The following is a 27,367-nucleotide window of genomic DNA, read 5'->3' as shown; positions in this document are numbered from 1 at the left end:
TTCAGTTGCATAAGAATAAAAAGAAAGAATTAGCTAATTGTTGAGAAATACAGACCAAACTGAAAATGCTACACAAAAAATATAGCAATAAAATTCACATTAAATTATTTATTCAGTAATAAACAGTGACACTTTTCTTTATACAAAACCCCCCACAAACCCCCCCATCAGTTTTGATGAGAGAGGCAAAAATTTCAATGGAGTTTTGAGGGAAGCAAGGTGGGAAAACAGGTGGGGGGAAGAGAGGAACCCTGATTTGACTGATGGTTTTAAACAGCTACGAAGAGCCAGCAGGGAAAGTGCAGCACAGTTCTGCAGATACTTCACTCATTACTGTAAACCTCAAACTCCTACAAACACTGCTTGTCTATAGGTACCAAATACCTGAGCCCCAGCTCACCAGAATCAAGGCTGGACCAGCCCCCAGGCCACCACTGGACTGCAGCTCAGGCATTCAAGGCTGGTCCCAACCATCTCAATGCCACTGGAGGTTTCCAAGGACACTGAGAGGAGGAAACAGCATCCAGGCTTCTGCAGGCAAAGAGCCACAGTGCACAGCTGATTTATATTGGAGGCTTGAGCCTTTGAGCAGGTGCATGAAATAATTGGAGTGTTTTAATGACCACCCCTCCCAATCCCTAAATTTTCTTTATTGGGAGCTGAAAAAAAAAAAAGAAAAAAAAAGGTGCATTTCCCAGGGAATTCCAGTCCAGATTTCAGAGGTCCCACCAGGGTGGCATGGAGATTGCAGAGCAAGAACTGGGAGAGGGTCACAGGCACTGAGCAGACCAAGGGCAGCTAAAACATGGCTAAAGGGGCTAAAAGGGCTAAAACATGGCTTTCCAGGGACATCTACAGCTCCCCTTTTCACCCCATAAGTACAAACCTGCTAACACAGCCTAAATTTTGTGTATTGAGCAGTGACTGCCCAACCATGTATGTACAGCTCTGGAGGGGATCATCTCTGCTCTCAGCTCCACCAGCTCAACCTTTCCAGGACCACTCCCACCTCTCCTGGATTTTAAACTTGCTCAGGCATGAGACCCTCACTTTTTAAAGGGGCATCTTCCTGCACCACAACTCTCAGATTGTGCCCATAGGGCTAATATGTAAAAGCAGTATTTATTTTTAAATACTTTCCCACTTTACATGAGATTTCAGTTCCAAACAACATGCATCAACTTTTTTTTAAAACTCACACACAAACAATTTTTGTCATCCAAATACCCTTTAGAAGCTCAAAGGCTGACATACTAAAACCAAGAATTCCACTTGAAAAATATATGTATTTCTAAATTGTTTATAAGGAAATATATATGTTGCTGGTCCATTGATATGGAGGAAAAGCTTGTACCTGAAATTAATTAAAATAATCATATGCAGACATAGGCTTGTCTGCTGAAACTCAATATATTGCACCTCTACCTAACTGCTGATTTCATGATCATCTTTGTAGATACAAATCAGGTGATTGGAAAGGGCTTTTTTAATGTGTTTTTGTTGTGTTCAGTTTTTTTTAACAAGTAGGGAAAAAAATCATTCCTGAGTTAACAGAGAATGCAATAAAATGCCTACATTTTCCATCTCAGATGAGATTGGATGAAGTCATTCACTTCATTTCCAAAGGACATGCACTCGAGGCACGAGAGTGGAACAAAGGGAACCAGGTATAGCTACATGTGAATGTGTATAAATATAGTTGTACAGAAATATATCCATACACATGAAGAATAGTGGGAGAGGGACAGCAAGACATATGTAGCAGCCTGGGAGCAGACAGGCTGGGTGAGGCAAGGTAATCCTAAGGGCAGGTTGGAGGAAATGTGACATTCCCTTCCCTCTGTGAATGCTGTGATGAGAGATCTGTTCTCCAAAGTGTTTTGATGCAGGTGTGGATACTGAGACAAAAGTGTCACTCACTGAGGACACCTGAACTTGTGTTTCTAGTGAGTGAATCAGAACTGTGTCCATTTTGCTATTGCCAAGTGCAGCTTATTCAGCTCTCCAGAAATTCCAGAAATCCAATCTCCTGGGCAGTCAGCAGCTGCACTATTCCATCTTCTTGTTGGGATGGAAATGGGCCATTGGAAAGAACTGGCATCTGCCTCTGAAAAACTGGTGGACAACTTGAACCCTTCCAGTCTTCAAATGAAGACATTAAAGTTGATGTCAGATTTCTCAACATTAACGGGAATAAAATAAAATCCTGGACAATTTTAAAGAGGTCAGTATTTTGAGTTTCTTGAAATAAAACAATAATTTCCCTATGTTCTCCCAGAAACAGTGACAGAGTACATGTTTTATAAGCCCTCTCAAAATGAATCATCCACTTTCTTGGGACAGCATCAGAACACACCACACATTAAAAAAATGAAACAACTCATTTAGTAATGCATTAAGACACACAACTTATCTGTGACCTGATTTCCAGGGCCTTTTTTTTTTTTTCCTATCTGCAGAAACACGAGCTGAACCTTTCTGCTCCTGCTGGCTGCCATCGATTCCCCTCCACTGCAGGCGAGGGCTCCTCTCCTCTTGCAAGAGCAAAACCATGGCAGCATCTGCTTCTCATAAGCACTTCTGTGCGTGTGTGTGAGTGTGTGTGCATGGGGGAGAGGGGGAGAAGGAAACCTGCTGAATTGAACTCAAAAGTTTGTCACAGGGAAGGGTGGGGTTGGTTTTTTTTTTTTCCCTTTCCCATCCCTCGAATTGTAGAAGCAGGGCTACTGCTACGCACTTGGGCTTTTCCTTTCTCACTTCTTAGCACAGGGGACAATTAGGGACTGAGGGGAAAGAAGAATTTCTTTCACTTTTGGAGTCGACAGACTGGTGCAAGAATGGCTACAGACAACAGCAGGTTTTTATTGGCACTTGTCCCCCAGAGTTTGCAGAAGTTCCACCAGCTCAGTCCCAGGTTCAGCAGCAGAAACTCTGTGCAGAACAGTAGTCCTGGATGGGAAGAGGCAACAGCTTCCCCCTTCTTCATCCCCACTAACCAACAACTCAGATAAAATCCACAAACAAATTCCAGTGCAAACTGTGGGCCTGTTTTGCTCCTGTCCTGTTTGGCTTTGACATCTACAGGGAACCAGAGGAGCTTGTGAAGGGGAAGGCAGTGAGCAGACTGCTCTTGTTAGGCTTTAAACTATTTCAGGAAGTCAAACACACCTGAAAAATAAATGCTACCTTTTCTTTTGCTTCCCCTGCCACCCAAACTCTCCATCCCTAAAATTCAAAGAGGACACACCATCTCTTTAATTTCCACTTTTGCAAAGACCAAGGGAAAAAAAAAAAAGAAAAAGAAAAAAAAAAAAAGCTTAAGATTTTTTTTTCCTCCCAGTATTTCTAATACTGTCAACATTCCTAAGTCAGAACTCTTTTTCTTGAGATATCTCCTAAACTGTACTGTCCTGATAAGAAAGTGAACTGTGGCAGGTGGAACTCCATTCCCTCCCATACAGACTTCCCACTGCATTATGAATTTATTGACAAATTGAGGAGCTAGCTCCACCAGAGCAGCAGTAATATAGAGAACTGTCATGAGAGTAAAATTTATTGAGAGAAAGAAATACTGATGGACTACAAAGATGAGGAAAAAAACCCCACCACATTTAATTCATCATCCCAACACAGAGACTACAACCTTATTACTTTAAAGCAATATTTAAGCATAGTCCATTCAGCATTTATACACTGTCTCAAACTTCAAATCAGTAAGGTAGAGACTTAAGGGTCTTGCCAAATTGTGATATAATCCTAATGCCTCCAGTGCCAGCATTTCAAGCCCTCTCCCTTGACACGGGAGAATGCTCAACACCTCATAGGATCAAGTTCAAACAGCCTGGAGGGAAGCAGCAGAGCAAGGAACCTTGGAGTGGCAGGCACTTCCCAACACTCCCCCTCCCCTTTCACACACAGATCCATGTGGTTTCCACCTGACAAAACTACATTTACAATGCTCAGTGCCTGAAAATTAACCTCTCTCTTATCTCAGCCATGTGTTGTATCTTGGTTTTTCCACTTGGCCAGCGTGTCTCTCTAACAGGGATGTCTGAGAGCAGCAGTGATATAAATATAATGCTTTCTAAGAGCCTTGGGAAATACTACAGAGGGACCCTGGGTGCACAGAGCAGAAAGACAACATCTCCAAGCCATAGCCAGGACCCAACAACCCAGGTGCTGACCCTGGGCTCCCCTCAGTCCCGCCTGAGCACACCTGGAGTCCCCAAGGGCTGGGCACAGAGACCGACCCCACTGGGGCCCCCAGCAGCCTCGCCACCCTCACTCAGGATTCACAGTGCCCACCCTGGCTCCAACCAAAGCCTTTATTACCAAGTCAGAGCCAAGGCCCAGGCCAGGGGGGTTCCCAAGCAGGGGGGCTGTGGCTCCACGTGGCCCCAGTGCATGCAGGCGTGGCTGGTTACGAAATGCAGGCTGCAGTGGGGTCCCCATGAGCCCCACGGCACAGCCCAGCCCAGGCAAACACAGCCTGAAGGCAACAGCAGTTCTCCTTGGGCTCTCCTTGAGCTGCTCAGGCCAGCTGAAAACCTTTTGTTTCCACAAGCCACACGTTTTTATAAACCTGGATTTTTTTATTTTTTTGTTCATTTTCCCTGAATATTGGTGTTGTAAGTAACCACCTTGAAACGGCTTAGCTGAAAGTCCTGCCTGTAAGATTTTATTGATATTTATGAGCACCATAACCCACAGAGAACTGTGTTCAACAGCTTCAATGGATCATAGGTGAGGCCCATATTCGTGTCTGATTTAAGAGTATTTGGTCCATTTTGAAAGAATGGATGGGTGGGAAATGCAGTTGCTGTAACCTCAAACTTTGCTCTATGCTAAAGGTGTTTGCAAGCTTCTGACAGTCAGCACAGCAAAAAGTCACCTTTAGATGCAAGAAAAACAAAAACACTTTTACTACAATTACAATCTAACACCAGGAAAAAAATATTTGGCTGAAACTTCAGGTGCGAATTATACTTGCTTAAGCTAGAACAAAAGGACAAAAACATCAGAATCTAGTAATGTGGAAACAAAGGAGTTTAGCTCTTTAAAAAGAAAAGAAAGATAGACATTTGAGGTAACAAACAAAAAAACCCAAAATGCACAAACACATCACAGACATCTAAAAATAGCATTTTATACATTTTTGCCAGTGCTTCTCTGAGAGCAAGTTCTTTAAACAGAACTTAACAATTTTACAATTTTTTTTAAAAAAATATGTCATCCTAAAATAGCCCATCAATCCTTACCCAAACTTTCTGTATTTCTACAAAAATAGATGCACAAAGAGCTACAAAATACTGTATTCCTGAAAGAAGGCGCACTGTAGTCAAGGGAGAGTCTTTTTCCTGACTATTGAGACTGTTCATAAAAATATCAAGCTGAACAAAACGAAACACTGTTACAGGAGCAGAAAGGAGTTAGGTTGCCCAGCTGCAGCAGGCTCAGATGAGGAAAGAAAGAAAAGTTAGGTTTCTGGTTTTTTTCCAACACTGTGGGACCCATAAACGGCCTTACAAATAAAAGGCTCAATAGCAAAACCAGAACAGTTGGCTCTTCATCTTCATGTGTGTCCTTTGCTCCACGCAGAAGGAGTCAACCACTGCTGTATCACCCACCCAGCTCTGCTGACTCCAGCTCTAGCTGGTCCTAATTTCTCTGCACCTCAGAACCAAGCAGCTTCCTTGCTCTTGTCCTGATGCTGTAGACCTACGTTTCATAAAAGAAAAGGAAAATAATTAATATTAGATTAATAATTCAGATGGTTTCTTCTTCCCCCTCCCCAAACAACTGAAATAAAGAAAAACAAGTTTTGAATTTAAAAAAAAAATTAAAAAAGGAAAAAACCCACCAAATGACAATTTAACAGTTTAAAGGACTTGTTAGCAACAGTGTTACTGCTCCAAACCTTTTAGTTTATGAGGGGTAAAATTAAACCATATTGAAGTTTGATTCTGGCTCAAGCACTTCAGAAATGGTGATAAAATTCCTGCATGCACTTCCTTGGCTTGAGCTCATGTGGAACATGGCATGGAGTGAAAAAACCCTCCACAAAGGTCTGCATCAATTATCCAGTAGGCAGCAGAGCAATATTTCCAGCCACAGACACCATCTCCTCTAGAAAATGCCTGGGACACTTCAGGATTTCACAGTTTCTGTGGCATTTCACCTCAACAAGGAGAGAGGGAAAATATTCCTGCAGCAGGCAAAAAATCCCAAATAATTTCACCTACAGAGTGCAAGATTTCCAGCCAAGAACGGCTAGTGCTTCCACATGGGAAAAATTAATGGTTTTCAGCTTGCATTTGTTATGAGTTCCTCTAACATTTTCCTTTGTAAAAAAGTGAGGACTACCTAATAAATGTGGTGCTATGCTGTGGCTCTAGCATTATAGACTTGGAACCTGCATTATAATCTGGGATTTCTCTGCTCCAGAGGGATCCAATCTCTCTGTTCACACCTAAGAGGGCATAAACCTCAAATCCAGACAATAGAAGGGCAGGTGCAGATTAAATGTCTCCAAGAAGATACATTCTTGCTCATTTATAGGGAAAGTAAAAAGGACAGAGATGCAGGCACATATTTTCAGAGGTAGTTTAAATTTAAAACTTTTCCTTTAATGTTTTGAGGCACGTAAATTACATTTCATGAAATGAAGGTACATTTCCCACTACAAGTCATCATTCCTGCTATGCAACGTACCAAGGCACCTGACTCGCTAAGAATTGAGGGTTAATTTCACCACTAATGTAAATAGGTGCAACTCCAGACCTCTGTGATGTTCTAACCACCAGAGCTCCGTGTTCATGTGATGGTTAACCATGGGCTAGGCATGGATCTCATTTCCAAATCCAATCACACTGTGAATATGAAGGAAGACTCATAAGTTTTCAGAAAACTTACAGGCAGGCATGGAGGGTTCAGATCTGACAATTACCTCCTTGCTTTACGATTATAAGCAATTAAATATTTAATGATGATCAACATTTCAGAGCTGAGCTGCAAAGCAATTAGCACTCACATAAAAGATGAGAGCCTATGGCTCTATCCTTGTGAGGATTCCCAAGCAGGGCACAAACACTTATGTGTTCAGCAGTGAAGAAAAAGGGAAAGCAGAGCCCACAGCTGTGGTGCCCAAACCTTGTTTAGTGCTTTCTGCTCCATTTCATGTGCACTTGTACCTGTTTCTGCAGATTGGAAAAACTGGGATATCCCTCAGCTAGAGCATGCCTATAAAAACATGTTCAGAGGCTCTTTATTCAATGAAGATGTCTCCTTGTTGCTTAAGAGCTATTTGTTTCCCTGGCAGCATCATACACAGTCATAATGAACTGCTGTTCCCTTCAAAGCTCCCTCAAAGCTCGTGATGACAATTTGGGGCTATTTTTCCCTTGCTGCTTACAGTTTTTTTTAAACAACAACAACAACAAAAAAAAACTTTCAGAGCATAAAGAAGTCATTTAAGTTCACCAGTGGACCACTAAAGGACACCAGAGGCCATGGAAGCCTGTAAGAAGAGAAGCAGCTTAAAAAAATGACACACACACGTGTTTAAGAGATCTTCCACCTGACAGCAGCAAGTGGTAGAAGGAGTAACTAGCTGAACACACACCTTCCTAGGCAGGTGTCTTTGCAAGGCACAAATAACTGTAACAAGGAGATTTAAGGTATAGCTACAGACTCTAAAAAGCAAGAGAAAACAATCCAAAAAACCAAAGTTGTCCTATTTACAGAACTGAACGTGGAACATTTTCCATGCCTTCTCCTCATTATATTCCTATCTCCATCTGCAGTCCTAACACAGAATCCAAGGCTGGCTACTCAGAGCTTCCACCTGAAGGGCTTTCCTTTTAGCAAGGAAATCCTCACTTGCACTGCATGACCCAGCACTGTCACTCCAGCCAATCCCCCTTCCCTGGGCCACCCACATTAGAGCTAATTGCTCACAAACATTATGCAGGTTCTGTGGGAACATCTAAGTAAATTTAATGAGTTGAAACAAACTTGTGGGATGTGTGTGACCAGAGACAAATTACAGAAGGATTGGATTGGCCCCTCAAACTCCAAATTCAATGTATCCCACTGACAGGCACTTCCAAAAGGGGATTTTCCACAGTAAACCAGGACTAAAGGATGCTTATTAATTCACCTAAATTTGAAATTATTCACCACAGTGTGTGTAACTTTATAGTATGAAGAACACACACCTCAGTTTTAATAGATTTACACCCATCACTCATGCCAAAGTCCTACTTTGCTTTTAGTGTGCTGGGGCTGCAGGAAGCACATCTGACCCACAGCAGGACAGGATATCCTCCTAGGCTCTGCAGTGGCAAGGCAAGATGCTCTGCTCTCATCCCTGTGGGCTGCCTGCAGCACAGCCAAACCCCACGGCTCACCTGAAGGGCCTGGGGTGCAGGACACCTCCCACCCTGCTCCCCAGGGAAGCACTGATGGCTACACCCACCAGCAACACTGAGAGACAGGAATGCCCCTTCCCAGCCCCTGATCTTAAGCGCTGGATGTGGCTTAAGCGCAAGCAGGAAGCTTTAGTGGTGGCACTGGATTACAGCTGCAGCCCTCAGCCACAGGCAGAGGTGGAGACAGCCCAAATTTGCTTTGTTTTGCAGGGCAAGGAACTGAGGCCTAAATCAAAAAAATCTCTGCTTATTCCAATGTCTTCATATCAACACTTGACATGGAATGTACTCTTCTACTGAGCACTGTAGCTTGTGCACTTTGGGAAGACACTACACAGCAGCAGACACAAACCTAGCAGGTTTTAACAGCTCTTGATGCAGAGCAGCACTTTCTTTAACTGCACTTGGACTGATACAGAAGCTTCTAAAAGGGTTAATTTGCAGCCTACAATGTGAGGATTAAGCTACATTTAACGGCAATCAGGTAGCTAAATCCTCCTTCATCCCCTAAAACAGGACCATGTAAGTTCAAACAGATGTGCCAGACAGATCAATAGTTTGTCAGCTCTGTGCTGATGTCCCACACAATGTGTTCTGAACCATAAATTCCCAAACTACACCGTGCATGCAGTGGGAACCTCCTCTTAACCTCTGAAGTGATTCAGCATCATCCATTCCTGAGATGGATTATTTGGCTTGGCATGGCAGAGATGCAACAATGTAGCTGGAAGAGGGTAGGATTACAGCCAGCCTGCCCTGATCCCAACACTATCATTCCACATAATTCAGCGTGAGGAATTTTGCAGATGTTCCTACAATCCATGTGACAGTAGCACAAGAAATGTGGCCCATGGTAAGAGGGAGAATCAGTTTGTCAGTGAAGGACTCCAAAAGGCAATGTCCAGGTATAGACCAAATGAACTTTTTTAACAAAAATCACCTGAAGCTCACAGAATTTGATATATTGACAGCTCCACAGGTTATTTTCTCCAGGGATATATGAGCAAACACTTTCAGAAGTGACGTATTTTGGCCACTATGTCCTTACCCTCCTCTGGAGAAAGCACTTTATGTCACTAAAAGCCAGTTCACTCTTCCAGGCTCTTGAGTTTGTAGCCTCTCTCTTGAGATAGCTCTTTGACATTGGAGTTAAATGTAATGAAATGCTGTGTGATGTGGAGATTTATCCAGCATAATCTGCTTTCCCTGAAGTGCACATCAAGCAAGTGCTGGATGTGACTCCATTGCTACTCGAGCAACCCCTCCTCTCCCCACACCTTCCCTGGGATGTGCACACAAAACCCTGAGGCAATTAAGCTCCCTCTTCTCTCCATGCCTCGAGTGCTGTAACCAAAGCACTTGTCTCAACTGCACAAGCTAAAGGCAAGGCTGAAAGGGGAGCTCAGCCTTCCTGTCTTTCCCAGCAAGCCTCTGCTTGGAAAGCATGGGAGAGATGAGCGTGCAGGGCAAGAGAGCAAATAATTGTAATGTCACAGGTTTCCACTACCTGCTGTGTTCCAATGCTTGCACCCTTGTTTCCAAAACTGGGGCTGCCTGTTGCTGTTGTGTTTCAGAGTGTGACCCTTCTGAACAGCCCCAAACTAGGGAGGCATTGGTCTGCTGAGATTCTCTGTTTCTTCAAACCAGTCACACATTTCCCCTCTTTGCTTTTCCCCACAGGAACTCAGACTAAAACCCACATAACCAAGCATGGGTCAGAAGTGAACAGTTCAGATCTTTTCCACTGTCTCCCACGCCGAGCAACCAAATGACATGCAAGGCACTGCCAAATCAGGATCCTGACAAAACTAGCACCCAACTGTACCCCTCCACAGGGATTTTCACAAGGAGCAGGCAGCACCAAGCCAAAGCTGTGTTTGTTCTCTAAGGCAGTGCTAGGACCCAGTCCTTTTTGAGGTACTTGCTCTTAAAGAGAAAAACAGCTCACAGTCTAGGCTGTGCCTAAGCCAGGCAGAGGCTTCTCCTGACTAACAATTCCTTACTCAGTTCTCTGCTCCACCCTTAACCAAAAGGTTAAGCCAAATACCAGGGCTCTGCAGGTCCAGGAGGGCTTGTCCCTTACACAGTGGCAGTCTGCTCATGCCTCAGAGAAAGCAGCTCACTCCCCTTAGGGGGTTTGTCACAAAGGAAAAATATCAAGATCCCAGTCTGGTTAGTTCATCATTCTGAACCCAAAAGCGTAAAATATAATTATTCTTGTTTCGCTGGTTTAGCTAGAAATGTTATTTATATATAAACTGTCCACTGTTAAGAATCCTGATGAGCTTTTTCTTAGTTTTACTGACATCAAGACAGCAAGTGGTATAGTATTTAGAGGTTCCCAATTGCTTTAAAGGGAAGAGACAGATTTGAATTAGGTTCATAGTATTTCATTTTTAAGAAACAGCCTTTTTCGATCCCTTGCCCCCTAGTCAAGGCAAAGAAGTGCTTCTCACACATTGAACCAGTCAGAGAGCTATCAAAAATGGAGACAAATAGATAGTTAAAGGAAAAGGTAACAAAGATAGAAACCTAGTGTTTCCTTAATCAGATAACATACTGTCTTTAAGAAGTACTAATCTGCAAGGATTGCTGCTGGTGAGATAAATATCAGAGCAAAAAAGGAGCCCTCAGTGGGGCCCTTGAGCTCCAGGATGGATGCACAGGGAACTGTCAGTCACCTGACTGCAAGAAACTTCAAACCCTGAGGGCTGCCAGACTGCTTCAGATGCCGAGGCAAGAGACTGCCACTCAAAGCTCACAGACACAGATGGAGTTCATGGTCTGCACTCCAGACTACAGACCTTGCAGTAAAATGGATTTAATTCACACACCTCTGCCTACACCCTATAGAAAGATGTTTAGATTGATGGTAAGCTCAGCTCAATCAGCACCTGTATTCTCCATGTGACAACTGGGAGGAAACACTGAGATGTTCCACCTCAAGATGCAGTCCTCGTGGACTGCAAGTTATTAGTTCATTGGGGCTAAATATTGGTGGATGCACACATGAACTAGCTGAAAAAACTGAGAACTTCCTCATGGAAGCATAAGTAATATTTTACGATGATATTTAAATAAAAAGGAACAAACAAAAATTGTGGATTGTGCCACAGCTCATCTGGCTTGAATGGGACCAAGGTCTCTCAGCAGAAGGCAGGGAGAGCTGCCCTGACAGCAATTACAAGAGGGATTCCCACATCTGTGAGAATCATTTCGACATGGCTCTGAGAGCCAGCCCTGCTTCAGCTGCGGGGAGCTCACCTCTCCGCTAAAACAAGTCAAAGACGACGACAATGACGATGACAAAAAAACTACAAAAAAATTATTAAAAAATTTAAAAAAAACCAAACCATCTTACCTGCATCAAACCCAAAGCTGGGCACGATGTCCACCGTTCCGTGGAAGGCTCCGGCCCAGGCTGAGGTAGCGCCGGTGACGGCGGCAGCAGCGGGCTCTGCCTTTGCCCCGTCGCCCTGGGCGGCAGGGATCCTGGCGGCGCGCACCGAGGGCACCAGCAGCGAGCCGTAGCGGGGATCGCGGTGCGCGCCGGCGTGGGGATGCGCGTGGTGGTGGTGGTGGTGGTGGTGCACGTGGGGGTGAGGGTGGTGGCGGTGCACGTACACGTCGTGCATGTGTGCGTACGAGGGGCTCACCTGAGACGCTAAGGGGTAGTGCCAGGACTCGGAGGCGGCCGGGGGAGGAGCTGGGGCGGTCTGGTGAAGGCCGTGTCCCGGCCAGCTGCTGGGGTCTGCTGCTGGGAAGGTGCCTGGTGCAGTCACGGGGAAATCGGGGTGCACGCCGCTTAAGCAGGGTGGAGGAGGAGGCTGGTAAGAGCTGGTCCAGAACGAGGTGGGGAATCCGCTCCTTTGGCTTGAAATTGTGGAGCTTTCTGGTGGGGAGGAAAGAAAGGAAGTGTGACTGAAGCTGAACAACGCATCCCAGGACAAAAACCCCAAAATGATTTGCTGCTCTCTGAAGTTTGGAAGGCTGAACTCAAGCTTCCCCAGTAAATACACAATCATTGGACATTTGAGGTAGGAAGATTTGTCGCTCTGATTTTTTAAGATTTTCTAAGCCTTCTGATGTTTACATTCTTGTTACAAACTTTCTCACACACTTTCTGTAAATAACTTATTGTTTTGCACTCTTTTATGGAGGAAGAGAAATTTAATGGACTGTTGGTTTGTCCAGTGTCATTGGAGAGGTGGCACTTTCACCCTCCAATCCACTGTCACTTTTGGAAAACTATAAATGTTGGGAGTCAGAAAATAAACTTCCCTTTTTTCACCTTGAGAGCAGCGGTGTGTGCACTCGTGTTGTTTCGTGTCCTACAGTGACAAAGATTGTCTAGTCCAATTCCCCTGTTCAAGTGGGGTCACCTGGAGCAGCTGTCCAGGACCATGTCCAGCCAGATTTTGAGTGAGCTCCAGACTCTGCAGCATTTAAAAAAAATAATCCCCAAAAGAAACAACCAACCTAAAAAATCCAACAAAACAAAAAGTTTTCTTGTATTCAGATGGAATTTCCTGTTTTCTAATCTCAGCCTATTGCCTCCTGTTCTGTCAGCAAGCATTGCTGAAGGGAGCCTGGCTCCCCCATCTTCATTCCCTCCCAGCAGGTTTTCACAAACATTAAGATAGCCCCCCTCAAGAAGATTTTTCTTCTTCAGGCTGTAGAGTCAGAGCCCTCTCAGGATCTTGGTACAGAAATTGTGAGCAGATGCTAACTCCTGCCCAGAGTAGAGCACATCATTTAGAAAGGCAGCTGCTGTGGCTGCAAATGCTTCAGAGGAAAGAGAACCAGCTCACACTGCAGAACAGGAAACATTTGACTAAAAGAATACCTGATTTTCTCAAACTAATTGCATGCTTTGATGGGATAAAGGTCATATCTAACACAGCTTATGTTATTCCTTCATAGAATATATCATGATGCCCTCTACTCAATAGGATCATACAAGCAGAACCATCTATGTAGCTCAAAAAGATTTTTGTCAGAACTAAAAGACTTGCTGCTTCTTACAGCTAGGGCTCAGATTATATTTAAATGGATTCCAATACCTCTACATTATGAAATCACATTCTAAAAATTCCTCTTTTGAAGGAGCAGTTAGTGTTTTTGATGAGTAGCAAAGTCTTGGCTTCTCCATCCTCACAATCCTCTTGCCAGCTCATGCTACAAAGTACTGCTTCATGCAATATTTCTCAGCTCCAATAGAACTTTTTTTTTTGGTCAAAAATGGAAACATAAAAATACAGAACTTCACCTCTGATGAAAGAACAGTCATAAAAATAGCCTATGGAGAAATAAAGCCAGGGAAGTTTAGTATTTGATGAGGCGAGGAATCCTCTGTTCCTCATAACTTTTACAAAAGTTTTCATTTTTTTTTAAATCACCTTTTGTTTTGCTTTGTTTAATAAGCAGCTGGAATGAGACTTGGGTGAAGACACCATTGAGACTGAACAGATTCTTCAAACACTCCTGCCTGTGAACTTTGCTTATACAAAAATATTTTGGAAGTAAAAAACTTGAAAGTGTTTTCTGACTGCATCACTAGGACACTCGTGTCTCTGTTTTAAAATCCATTAAAATCATAGAAATTTTTCCACACATCAGTTGGCTTTGATTTAGGCAGTTTTTTGAGTCTGATTAACTTCCGATATTGGAAGCAAACTCTGCAAACATACCATGGACAAACGTTGTGGATGCTTTGTGCCAAAATGCTTCAGAGGCTGCAAAGTTATCTGGCAAGCTGCACTCCTTGGGTTTCTTCAAAAGGCTGGCCTGCTTTTACCAATGTATTTTTATTGCAATTCATGCTTGAAGACTACAGAGAGCTTCAAGCATATTACAGAAGCCTCAGCGCTCCTCCAAAATTGGTATTGTTCCTTGTTTGTAAACCATTCCTTGTAAAAAGGGATTACTCTGAGATGGAGAGTATGTATGGCTTGTGCTGTTGGCAGCAGGGCTGATACAAAAAAAAAAAAAAGCAAACTTCATATCCAGTCTGTTGTTTTCCACACTACTTAACAGAAGAGCATAGCCTGACAATGCTCTGCCAGTACTCTGGAAAAATTAACCTCTGTAATCGAGTTTTTGAAAACTATCTGGTTGTTATCTGCACGGAAAAGCCCTAAATCCAAAGCTCTGCACTTCAAAAAAGCACAGAAAACCACAAAGTATCTGCAGGACAGCTTTAGTAACAGGAGAGAGCACTTTAAACCACTGAATCTGCCAACGTGAATTCATCCCAGATTGCATAACAGCTTGGCTTTACCAGTCAAGCAGGAGGTCCAGGCCACAGCAAACATGTTTGGTCATCTCCATTTTCCAAACCCGTGCAGGTTTCACAAAGCCATCACTGCCTGGCACTGTCAGGGCCAGCCCCCACTGGCATCACTGAGCAGGGCCACTCTCACTGGGAAAGGTCGGTCCTGTCACTGGACACAAAGGCTCAGTCCATGTCACATAAACATGCAGGAAAATTTCACCCACCCTGAGTGCCCAGGGATACCTGCCTCTGTGGGACATGGAGAAATAGCCATGTCCATACTGCTCTTGAGAAAGAAAAAAAAAAAAATTCAAAAATCTCTGTGCTTCCACAGCCTTTCAGCAGGCACTTAACAAAAACTGCCAAGAAAGATACTACAGTTACCACAATTTCCTACCCTAAGTACAGGAAGGCAGGGACAAGGCAACATCCCAGGGACCATGAAGTTGTGGCTGATGCAAATATTCACAGTGGCCAACCCAAATGTTCACAACACACCCTGCAAACACACCAGAAGTGCACACACTGGAAGGGAGACAACATATGGAGCTTTCTGTAGCACAACATCAGCTCTCACTTAAGGCAAGAGGAAAGAAAAGTAAGATAGAAAAACAACCCAACACTTTCAGCAAGGAAAAACATGTTGACAAAAATACCATTAAAGTAACATTAGTGTCAAGGTATCATTAGCACCAGCAAAAGACTTCAGGCAGCTACACCTAAAATTCAATATTCACATTACCTAAGCCTGTCATACAGAACATTTTATAAAAAATCAGTTTTCAAAATAATTTTAGCCTAACCTGATCAACATGCAAATGATAAAAACTTGCTCTTTTCAGAACATGTTTTAATTTTTATATGTAAGCAAAATCCCTCCTAGAAACAAAAAACCCCCTGCAATAGCACCTTAATGATAAAAATCAGAGTTTGCATTTTTATCAGAACACCTTAAAAAAAAAAGAAAAAAAAGTCAAAAACATTGCTAATCTCTCCATTCAGATAAAGGAGAAAATGCAGTGAGCTGGGGAGCCAGCTCATGCTCACACACCTTCCACTGAAACCTGCATCTCCCAAAGCAGCTACTGCAAAAAGTACTCTCTTTCTAATTTATCTCTGAGTAAGAAATTGACAGCAATTCTGACTACCCATGAAGGTTATTTATGGAAGAACCTCAAGCTAATGATAGTTTAACTTCTTTAGGTAATGGGACACAAGCTCACATTCTTGTGCTGGAACTGAGCATCTTTGATATTGCGCATAAACCAGAAGACCAAGCTGACAGTGTTGCTCCTTCCACCTGGCTTTCAAGCTGGAATATTTCAGAAACCCATCTGGGCATGAAAAAAGCTCCTCAGCTTTTCTTCTCTAGAGCAGCAAATGCTGTCAGCTCCCAGCAGCTTCCCCAGGGATCTTCATGCCCCTCCAGCAGGTGCAGGGATGGCACAGGGCGTATCTCCTTACTTTATTCCCAGAAGACATTCAGGACACGCCGACCTCCATTCCCCACTGAGGGCATGGGGCACACGGGGTCAGGGGGCAGCATGGCTGGAGCACCCTCACACCAGGCCACTCATGTCCCTTGCAGAGCCCTCTGGGGATGGCTGTGAAACCACAGAGGAGGGACAAGGAAAAACAACAGGGCATGCCTGAGGCCAAAGGGAAGACACGCGACCGCACCCACAGAACATCCCCAAACTCACTGAAGGGGGCTTGCTGTGGGCACAGGGTCTCTGGGGACTGCCTTGATCCTATTGCTAAAACATTTATAGCCTGTCTGGGCCATTTATAAATGCTCCAGTCTCCTTTTTAGTAAGCATAGGTTCAATCCTGCTCTCAGTCGAGTCAACGGAAAATTTCCCATTAACGTTAATGGTCCCAGCTCAAGCCATAAATTCCTCCAGCTCCCCAGCCACTCATGCTGACCTCTGCTTAAACTTCCTTGGATTTGTCATCATCCTTCTGGAAAGCAAGTTCTTCTGTGCTATTTTTTTTTTCACAGCTGTTTCCAAATATCCCATCTCTCTTTAGTTATCTGTGGCTATCATCAGTGCAGTCTCACCTCCACATCACTGCTTAGGAACACCACTGCTCCTGCTCAGATCCCACCAGTCCCTCTCTCATCAACTCAGTGTAAGGCCATTGCTCACCATTACTCATTTGCTTAGTTTGCACCCCTCTGCCAATCCACATAAGGATGTGATGAGAAACAATGCAGCTGTGAGGATCTTATAAAACACCCAGACTGCCACATCCAACGAAATGGAAACAGCATCTTACTGCCAGGCTTTTTCCCATGTGGAAGTCTTGTCTGTAAGGGCTACCTAGTGTCTCTGGCAAGATCTGCTTGTTGTCACACCAATATATATGAAGTATATAAGCATTTATGTGCCTAATAAGAAGACAGCATTGTTACTCACTGTGTTAGGATAGCGAGTAAATGCCTCGCAGAACCTACCACATTTCTGCTCCCTGCTTGGAGGCAGAGTAATGTCATGCCCACTTTACATCCAGCAAGCCATAACTCATCTGTACTTCTCCCACAAGCAAGCTGCAATGGAAAACACCACGTGGCTGCAGCCACAGGAGCCAGGGCTTGCCCCCCAGCCCCATTCCATCCTGCGCTGGCTCCTCCCCCCTGGAAAGCAGCCGTGGACAAATCTTGATCACCTGGCAAGGCCACTTGAGAAGGCTGCAGAGATTTCCTTCACATCCAAGGCCAGCACCCCAAACAGCTTTGCTCTTGCCTCACAGGCCAAGTTTCACACTTGAAGCTAAAAAGCCTCCAACCTCGCAGCAGACATTTGTGAAGCCCCCTCCCTCCCAGCCCCTGGCAGAGATAGGATATGGCAGGAGCTGGAGACGCCTGCTCCTTTCATGCCTTTGGCTGCTCTCTCCCCCTTTAACACCTCAGATCACTCAACCCAAGAAGCTCCTCAGCTCTTGGAGATTTGAGGGGGATTTTTCCACTTCCACAGAGAAGCAGAATTTCACGTGCAATGCAATGTGTGTTACAGCAATGCAGCCCGAGTAAGCCACACCACAGAGACAGAGTTCCTGCCCCTCTTACCTCTCCACAGAGGATTCAGCCCTGCCTTGCTTTTGGAAAGGGCAGTCTCTGAATTGAAGCTACTGGCTTGGCTCAAAGCTCTCGAGAAGTGTTCATCCACCACTGAACCAATGTCTCCCTGGAAGTAAGTGAACAGGACACAGCGAGAGTTCAGGTACTCCATCTCGGCAGGCTGGTCTTTCTCATCCTCCTCGTGCTTGCTGGGAAGGCTCACTTCCAGAGACTCCTGCATCTTGTTGTACACAGCTAACTTCTTCTGGGATTAGAAACAAAACAAACAAGAGATGTATCAGTGATGGCATTCAGCAGAAGCTCAACATATAGTTTTCTTAACTAAAAATAACTGAATACACTGAATAACTGATTATTCATTTTGTAATTAAATTTGGATTACCTGGACACTTCACACTTGCATTTCACAAAGAAGAGAATACCAGTGCCCACTTAAGAGTCTCTATTCCTCTCACACAGATGGACCTGCTTCTCAGGCATGTTTCACAACCACAATTTATCAGCACCGGCTTTCACTCAATACTTTCAAAAGAAAGCAGACAGGCTCGAACAATTCCCTCCTGACTCCCACCTGGGGAGGATATTCCATCAATAAAGGCTACAGAGGTCAAGCCCAGCACCGTGGAAGAGTGGCCAGATAGACAGCATGTGCCTTTCACACATCCAGCTGGGCAAGCACCAGGTTTCTCTGGGCACACTCCTCCAGCTGAAAGTACAGGGCCCTCTGGCTGAAGCTGTAAAGGTGGGAGAGTTTCCTGCTTCCTGAAAAATCTTCTACTGTATTATCAAAATCCACAAAATGCATAAATTTTCACTCACTGACGACAGAATTTTTATCACAGGAAGTTATATCTAGGGGTGGTGATTGGGGGCTGGTCAGGGGTTTGAGAGCTGGGTTTTTTGGTTGGTTTGGGGTGGTTTGTTGTTGTTTTGAGGTTGGGGTGGATAGGGTTTCTTTTCCTTTTTTCTTTTTTATTTTTTTAACACCAGCTTTTGGGAAAAGGGAAAAAAATTCAAGTCATAAAAAATTAAACATGCGATCTGGGGGAAGAGGGGGATTGACAAGTCCACAAACACATGCAGAAAAATCCACCCCAAACCAAAAACACAGAGAAGCATATAAAAAACTAAAACCCTCACAAGCCATCTGTGAATGGCTATTTCAGAATATTCTCTCTCTCTCTCAAATCAAACCTAAATGTCAAAATAAATGTGTGTGAAGATCCATTTTGCATGGAACATATTTTTCAGATGTTCCACTTTACAACTGTTTTCACAGGGAAAAAACCTCTCCCCTCAACAGTCAAGCTGCGGGAATCATAGCTTTTAGCTAGCCAGCCATTTCCACAGCTGACTTTACACACAAGCACTTTCAGGAACCCAAAAACAACTACAGTCCATATGCAGAAGTATTTCATAGCATTCCTATAGAATTACAGTTTGACTTATCTTTAATGGCTCGCTTGGCAACACTCTAGCGCCATCAGAATCTCTTTAAGTTTATGGGGTTTTTTACCCTTTTTCTGAAATAGTTGTATAGAAAAAGTTAAACAACTACACAGTCTATAAAGTTTCATTTTTACAACAAATATGCTTGTACAATTTAGAAATAATCAAAAGTAATTTTCTGACCTTGTGTACCATCAATATATTTAAATTTGGTGCTTTCTAAAATTATACCATCTGATACAAACTCTCTCACTGCAATACAAAATAAATGCTCTGGGGCGAAGTCTTAATTATGAACGGTTATTTTAAAAAATAACTGTAAGAAAGAGCTATTGACAAGTGGAATTAAAACCTATTATACTTAAAGCTCACGGCAACTTAAGCAATGTATCTGACATTCCAGTGGGTTAACTGATAAATGTGAAGCAGCTCAGTGATACCATTAATTCAGATGCTGTTGCACAAACTGCAGTGAGGGACGCAGGCTATTTTATTTCAGTTGGGGATATCCAGGCAATGGCCTGGATTTCCAGTAAATCTGTGCTTCACAAAGCAAGTTATACTGTAGCTTAATTTAGCACAATATTACTTAGACTATTGGGAGAACCACTGGGATTCACTTATAAAAGTTAAAAAAAAAAAAAAAAGATACAGAAACAGCAAAACATAGTAAAACTAGAACTGCTAAAATGAAACAGTCTGAAGCTGTAAACATATTTTTGCAAATGCAGAATTTGGGGTAACCTACACTTTTTATGGAAGCGCTTCCTGCCTTCTGTAAACAAACAAACGTCTCAGGAAAGTTCTGCTCTTATTTGTTACCCAAATGCTTACTGGGATATCACTCAAACTGAGCTTCGTGGTTTTGCCTGAGTAATCACAGACCCCTGAGACCTCAGTAAGACAGAAACAGTTCTAGCAGCACTGCACATACAGGAGACACGAGCACTGGAACTCCGCAACGCATCCACCTCAGCGACTTGGCCATTCCTGAAGCTGCACCACAACTCAGATCCTCTTAAAAACGCAGGACAGGTGGCTGGGGAGGGTGCTTTTCTCATTTTTGGTTTCGCTTGGGCTTTGTTTTTTAAGTAGAGACAAAGTATGAAAGAGATCCTCTAGAGGAATCTAAACATGCCAGACCTTGAAGAGAGGCAGCAGACGTTCAGAGCTGACTGCCATCCCTACAGGTGCTTGCACTGATGCTGCAGCGATGCAAATGCAGACACACGCAGGCAATTACAGACAGACGCACACCGCTAACACAGCCCCTGGCTTGACTTGGTGATCAGGAAGGAAGTCTTCCAATGTTCCTATACAGGGACTGGAGCTCAGGAAATTAAAACTTATCTCCAGAGTCGCTTCTCTGCACAGGAATGTTCCCCCTTCCACAGCTTAAGAATCTAATTCGTTTTCCATTTCAACTCTCTTCCCTCCCCTCCAGTCCATGGGCAGTCATTACAAGATGCTCTGAGCACTTGCACCTCTCAAAAATACCAAATCTGACCTTTATTTATGTAAAAAAAAAAAAATTCTAATGCAAAAAAAAAGATTGTAGGACCAACGGAGAAGAACAAGGCCTTGTGTGTGGATTGATTATGTACAGTGCAAAGGTGTGGTTTGCAGTGAGTTATTTGCAAAGGATGAGAGTTCTAAATTAAAAGATTTTTCAAAACAGTAAGCCCGTGATCAGACACAGATCTAATTAATTTGCATTTCAGGAAGAAATTATCAGCCTGTAATTCCAAAACTCTTTAAGTAAGACACTACAGTGAGAGAGTTATTCAACAAGTTTTCCTTGTATGCATTGTATATACATCCTTCCCACTGTATACATCCTTTGACAATGTGAGGGTTTTTTCCCCCCAACTCAACCAAAATACCCTCTTTGCACATAAATTCCCTAAATTTTGTTCTGACCTTAACAGTAACCTTCTCACAGTATTTTTGACTGCAGTTGTGTGAGTGGAAAACTATGCAAGACCATCAGCTGCTAAATGAATTTGTCCCTCAATCATGGGGTGTGAGGGAACAAAAAAACCCACAAACACCAGGGTTGGTTTATGGTCACTAACCTCAGCTAGTCCAGTTTAACTTGTACTTTTTCATTTGGACACTTCTAGCATATATTTAAGCAGCCAACTGCATCTGTAAGATCTTTACAAAGAGTATTTTCTGACTAAACATGGTGTTATCTCTTGTCATGTTCAGTACTTTAATATATTCATGAAATACACCTCTCCCTTCCTTACACTAGAGACTTATATTAATCAGTCTCTGAAAAACAAAACGAAACAACCACCCAAAATCTTCTCTTGGCCAAGACACTGAATACAGAATTTAAATTCAGAATACAGAATTTAAGTGGAAAACAGGGAAATTCAGTGTCTATATCCCTTAGAAAACAGACCCTAGTTCATGGCTGAAACAGCATAATCTCTGGGTAAATTGAGCTTCACAGCCCAGGCTGAATTCAGTGTCAACCAACATTATATTATTTTTATATCATATATTCACAAACAAGCAATTCCAAAGAAAATTTAAACCTTTCACTTCAAATTGCACAACAAAAGGACACTGAAGGCCAACACTGTATCACTGCTGATACAGGAATATTAAAAAGGAAGTTTATTCTAAACAATCATTATCCTGTCTTCCTGAGTACTTTCAAACTAAGAAAACATTTAGTCCAAAAATCTCACACAAAATCCTCGCCTTGATGAGTCCTGTTATTTTCTGACATACCCTACCCAGAACCAAGCAAAACCGTTCTCACACAGTGAAATGTTGGCCACATTAAAGCCTGTGGCAAAAGTCCAACTGACTTCAAGGGTCCCGGGTCTCACCCAGAGTGTCTGGTAAAAATGTCAGAACATTCCTCTTCGCAAATCCAAAAAAATTCACTTCCAGCAGAAACCAGTTAGTAGCCAGCAAAACAACAACAAAACAAAACAACCATACTTTGAGAACAGAGAAGGTTTTACTTCAGCCAAGTTTAAATCAAAAATTCAGGCCAGCTCTTACTTTTCACATAAACTGGTTGCTTTTTCCTACAATTTATTATCTCCATACATGCCACCACACAGCATATGGTCCTTTATGCTCCCAAGCATGAAAGTCTGGTGTGCCTGTGGCCACCTGTTACAGATTTTCCATTATGAGAAAAAGAACAGGAACCAAAAATAAAGAATAACTACACTGAGGAAACACTATATGACCCTACCCTGAGAAAAAGGCTGTCATTTGACATAAGCTTCTGAGAAGGAATTCCAGCAACAAACTCGAGGCAAATCCTCAGACAGCCCTCCATTTGTGGAGCTGTCTGCCAAGCAGGCTCCTATTCATAACACAGAAAGTATTCAAGGAAGAAGACAATTCCAAGCAATCAGGGCACTGAATACTGGGCCTGAAAGATGTGTTTATGGCACTGCCCTAAAAATATGAAACGGTAACTTCCACCCACACAGATGAGCAAGGTGAGAACTTGTTTTCAACTGAGCCACTGGATTTGTGGAGGTAGAGCCTAGAGGTCTTGCTATGCTCTGCTGATGGAAGGAAATGGAGAAAAAAGAATCCATTTATACACTTTTTGCTGTACATGTAAACAGAGATGTACCCTAAAAGTTTAAAGGTTAAATTTTATGTGGCTAGAGGAGAATCAAGTAAAATTTGGTCCCAGTAAGAATGACAGAGTAAAGCAAACCAAACTTTTTAAATCAGTGATGTCTCGTGGATTGAACCAAACAAAACCAACCAACAAAACCTCACACATAGGGCAGGACCTAACCCAGGTTTGACACCCTGTGAATGTGAGAGTAGATGAGTTATATAGGTTATACAGCTTCCAGAGAAGTTAGTAGAGCATAAGCAAAGGAATAGCCCTGAGAAAGAATCTGAACTGCAAAAATTGAATGTGAAGCCATGCTCTGCTGTTACCTGCTGTTAGACACTGCAGACATAAGCAGCGGCATAAGCACTATAACAAGCTCATCCTCAAAAGCTGGGGACACATGGTGCAAAGAATTTCACTGCAAAAACAAGTTACAGTATGTGAATTGGGGTTTAGCCACAGCCAGCTGACACAGCATCAAATGTGACCTGTCCTTGTCCGCAACTCTGTCAGTTTGGAAGGAAGAGCTGAGTTAGTGACCTAAATTGCTAATGAAGACAAGGCCTTATCTGGACAAAGTCTGTCTACAGCACTGCCAGCAGAAAGTCTGACTTGAGCATATCACAACTCCTTATGCAAGACTTGATTTAGCAGCTTTGGCTTAGATGTTGGCTTGCCTCTACGTATCACGGAGAAATTCCAAAACTACCATTTACTGTAACTTCCCCTTCTAAAGGTCTTTAGCTGGTGTGTTAGTGAGCCTGGGTGAGCCCTACCTGAGCCTCAGCCCTGCAGCCTGCTGTGCCCAGCCTGTTGTGACACAAGTCATCCCCATGTGCTGGGAACACAATGGGATTCTGCTCCAATTACGTGTTCCCGAAGCCTCTCCGAATTCCGTTACACCCATTCCTCACCCAACCCACAGGAAAGCCAAAGCTCACTATTCCAGCTGCACAGCCCCTCAGCAAAGAGAGCAGCAAAGAGCATCTTAATTTTGCCACTCTGCAGGGTTTTACCCTGACGCCTGCACAGCTCCCCACCAGACACAGAAACACGTTCGTATCCTAACACCGGCACACGCTGGCTCTGTCTTTTGGCAAAGGAGTACGGAAATCCCGATTTATCTGTAAAATCAGGGCCACACCCCATTTTCATCAGTTCATTCTGGCACCACATGAGCACATATATATCTGTGTTTCGCATACTTCCCTCCAGCAAGCACCCTGGACTTGAGCAATCTCAAAGATCTAAGGTGCTAAGCCTCCGCTCCCATTAACATTCAAGAGGAATTCAGGCTTCAGTCCACTAAGAGCTTTAAAAAAGAAAAAAAAAATCCCATCTAAATTAATTTGCCAGCAAGTCCTTTCCTGGCTAAGGATGGGTGAAAGCCACATTTCCAGAAATTCTGCCTTTCTGTGCAAGGCAAAAATCAATTCCGTGCTGATTTTAAGGGCGGAAAAAATACAGACACAGAAATGCAGGAATAATTTTAGTGTGGGGAAACTTTAAAAAGGCATGATGGACCACCCCCTAAAGCTACAACGCTTCTGCACAACCCAGGTGCACACTAGTCCACCATTTAAAAGCAGTCTGAGACTTTCCATAAAAAATTAAAAAGGAGACAAGCATTTGAACCCCCTTTGTCTTGCTGCAGGCACTGCCGCTGACCCACAGAAACATGATGGGTTTGGCTCTCCAGAGATCCCAGAGCCCAGAACTTGAGCTCCACAGCTGAAGAGCTGCTTTGCTCTCTTTAAAGCAAACAAAACTGGTGTCCGAGGCATAACCAATCACACATTTGAGATAGGCTTACTACAAATACCTGTGGAGATGCACAGGCTTTAGTTAGAGTGACACACCTACATCTCCTTGCCGTGAGAAGAAAAGGAAAGCCAACAGCAGCAGAGCATGGAAGAGCCTTCTCTCTCAGAAAACAAACTGCAAGACACCAGCGTAGTACAATACCACTGAAAAATGCCTTGCTGGAGTCCTTAGATATTTTAAGGGTGTGCTCCATTTTATCATCTCCAATGCAGAGACTTATTTTTAAGGTATCCCACTAATTCATCTTCCCTCACTGTTATTTTTAAACCACAGTTTTAATTCCAGCAAAAAGGAACATTCTTTAAAACATTCATCATCCTCACAAAGAGTGCAGGAGCGTTTTACATGTTGAAGACATGTGTAAGAACCAAAAACCCGGCAACAGATTCATCTTTTTTTGTTACGTTCTCTACCAGTTGATTAGGCATCTCTAAGAGGACAATTCTGAAGGAACAGAGACTTGCAAAATGTCATTCATTACCCAAACAATAAATCTTGATGCTTGAGGAGCTCATTCTATACTTTTCTATTTACTTTTTTTTTTTTTAATTTAGAAAACATTGGATTCAGAGAAAATACACAAATCACTCTTAAGTCAGCAGCTGTTAGAAGTAGAGGGTGCAAGACTTTCTTCAGCAACAACAGCTTGGCTTTTCAAAGTCTGGCATCCGAGTAGCTTGTGAAGATCCTTCAGCTCCAAGCGTGTCAGGAAAACCAGTGCAACCAGGATTCATTAAATTAAACTGTCAATAACATGTAGGAGAGCCATGTTTAGAAAGCTTTTAGGTGTAAATGCGATATACGGCCAGCTCAAGACCTGTCTTGGCTTATCAGAGCTATCTACGTTTCTTGCCTTGCTTATCTACCTCTTCTTAAACAGCATAACCCCCAAGAACTCAGTTTGTTTAAAATAAAATTTCAAGAAACTTCAGTGTTCATTAGAACTGCCCCTAGAACATTTTATACATGGCCCTGCATTTGGAGGAAGAAATTTCATACCTATGTTTAAAAATAAAAAGCACTAGCACTTGAACGCGACACGGTCATTTAATAGATTTCCCCATACTAAGTGTTCTTCAGATCTGGAAGAGAAATACAGACCACCACTTCCAGAGTTAAATGTCAGGAAGTTCAGCAGAGTTTCAATTGCTGTTTTCTACTCCTAGGTCTCTCAGTCAGAGAATCAGGCTATTAGTTTTTATTTATTCATTTTCCCTCCAAAGCACACAGGCTGTGAACTGGACCTCCAGATACCCAATTACAAACTTCTTAAGTAAAATTATTGCACAGACAGAAGCTTTGCAAGCTCTGACCAAGATTAGAGAAGAAATAATAGCAAAGGCACTCTGCAAGAGGCAGCACTCACAAGTTTTCCAGAGCTCGAGTTTAGAGCGAACATGAGCAACCTGGACAAGTTCACTGGGGTATCACTTTTGCAAAAGGGCTCTGTCTCCCAACAAAAAAAAAAAAGAAGCAGCAACAGACGATCGGAATTTTAATGTTTTAGCCCATACTCGTGTCTCCCAGGCAAGTTGATACTAGGGGTCACTTCCCATGTACGGAGAAAACAATCCTCATGGATAATAATGATAAAACCTTATGGAATGCAGCAACAACCAAAAAATGTATTCTCAGATGACTACATTAGGGCCAAGTCAATATTAGTCCCACTTCACCCACGCACTGCATAGTCTAAAAATGCTGTCAGCCTGATAAGAATTTCCTGATTCACTTAAAAAAAAAAAAAAAAAAAAAAAGAAAAAAAAGTACATCTGATCACCAAATTCAGCTGGTGGAAACTCGCCGCAGACGATCTTCCAGGAGCGCCAGGGTGAGCGGCGGCGCGGCGCGCCCCGTCCGCGGGGAGCAGCGCGGGTCCCCGCCCGCCGGAGGTTCCGCCGGTGTGCGCGCCCGCGGACCGCACCGCGCCGCGCCGGGCTAAGGCGCTGATCCGCGCCCGCAAACGGGGCGAGCGGGGAGACCCAGCAAGGAAGGCACGACGGCGGACAGAAGGGGGAGAGGAGTAAGGAAATAACTTTTCCCCCCTGCCCCGCGCCAGCTGAGCAAGCCAACATCCAGCCACCAGATGAAAAAATTTGAGGGGAAATGCTTTTTGCTGGTTAGGAAAGGTCTTACCAGGCTCCGCTGCTCCGGGGCACCCTCAGCAGCTCCCCGCATCTCCAAATCAGGCCGGGGGCTGCGGAGCGCATCGCTGGCTGGCCGGAGCGGAGGTCTCCGCCCAGGGCAGCCAGCGATGCGCCATGCACCCGCTGAGGGAGGGCCTCCCCAAAAAACCCCCGCACCTCCCAGTCCTCCGCACCGCGGCCGCTGGCGCGACCCTGCCCTCCCCGCGGCTCACCTGCGCGCAGCCCGCCGCGGGCGCGGCCAGATAGCGGGGCGCCCCGCACGCCGCCGGGGCGGGCTGCTGCATGGCCACGTCCGAGCAGCTCATGGCCGCGGCCGCCCCGCGCCACCGCCGTCTCCCCCTTCCTCTTCTTCCTCCTTCTTCTTCTGCTGCTGCTCCCGCTCCCCGGCGCGGGGCGGCCGCGGTCGGGCGCCGCGCAGCCCCGGCTGCCAGCGCATCTTCGGCAGCCGCCGCGCCCCGCGCCCGCACTTATAGCGTGGCGTGGCTGCGCGGGGCGCCCCGGCGGCCGCGGCGGCGGCGGCGGCAGCGCCGCGGGGCGGGGACGGCACCGCGC

General features: G+C 44.1%; 1 protein-coding gene across 2 annotated transcripts; it reads right to left on the bottom strand.

Annotated features, from left to right (window-relative positions):
• Positions 1-82: 82 nt before the first annotated feature.
• Positions 83-27,282, bottom strand: VGLL3 (vestigial like family member 3). Of its 2 annotated transcripts, none has more exons than XM_059872617.1 (4): positions 27,028-27,282; positions 17,774-18,026; positions 11,791-12,321; positions 83-5,718 (listed from the first exon to the last, which is right to left on the bottom strand). In XM_059872617.1, the coding sequence occupies exons 1-4, from the start codon at positions 27,118-27,120 to the stop codon at positions 5,675-5,677; spliced, it is 921 nt and encodes a 306-aa protein (XP_059728600.1). In that variant the 5' UTR covers positions 27,121-27,282; the 3' UTR covers positions 83-5,674. The 2 variants fall into 2 exon arrangements, with proteins under 2 accessions (XP_059728600.1, XP_059728592.1); XM_059872609.1 differs by having other exon boundaries at positions 17,774-18,029; positions 27,028-27,281.
• Between the last annotated feature and the right edge of the window lie 85 nt (positions 27,283-27,367).

Source organism: Haemorhous mexicanus, chromosome 2 (genome assembly GCF_027477595.1).
Source record: "Haemorhous mexicanus isolate bHaeMex1 chromosome 2, bHaeMex1.pri, whole genome shotgun sequence".
Taxonomy (NCBI): domain Eukaryota; kingdom Metazoa; phylum Chordata; class Aves; order Passeriformes; family Fringillidae; genus Haemorhous; species Haemorhous mexicanus.
Note: the sequence above shows the minus strand (reverse complement) of the source record. Positions and strands in the feature narration are given on the sequence as shown.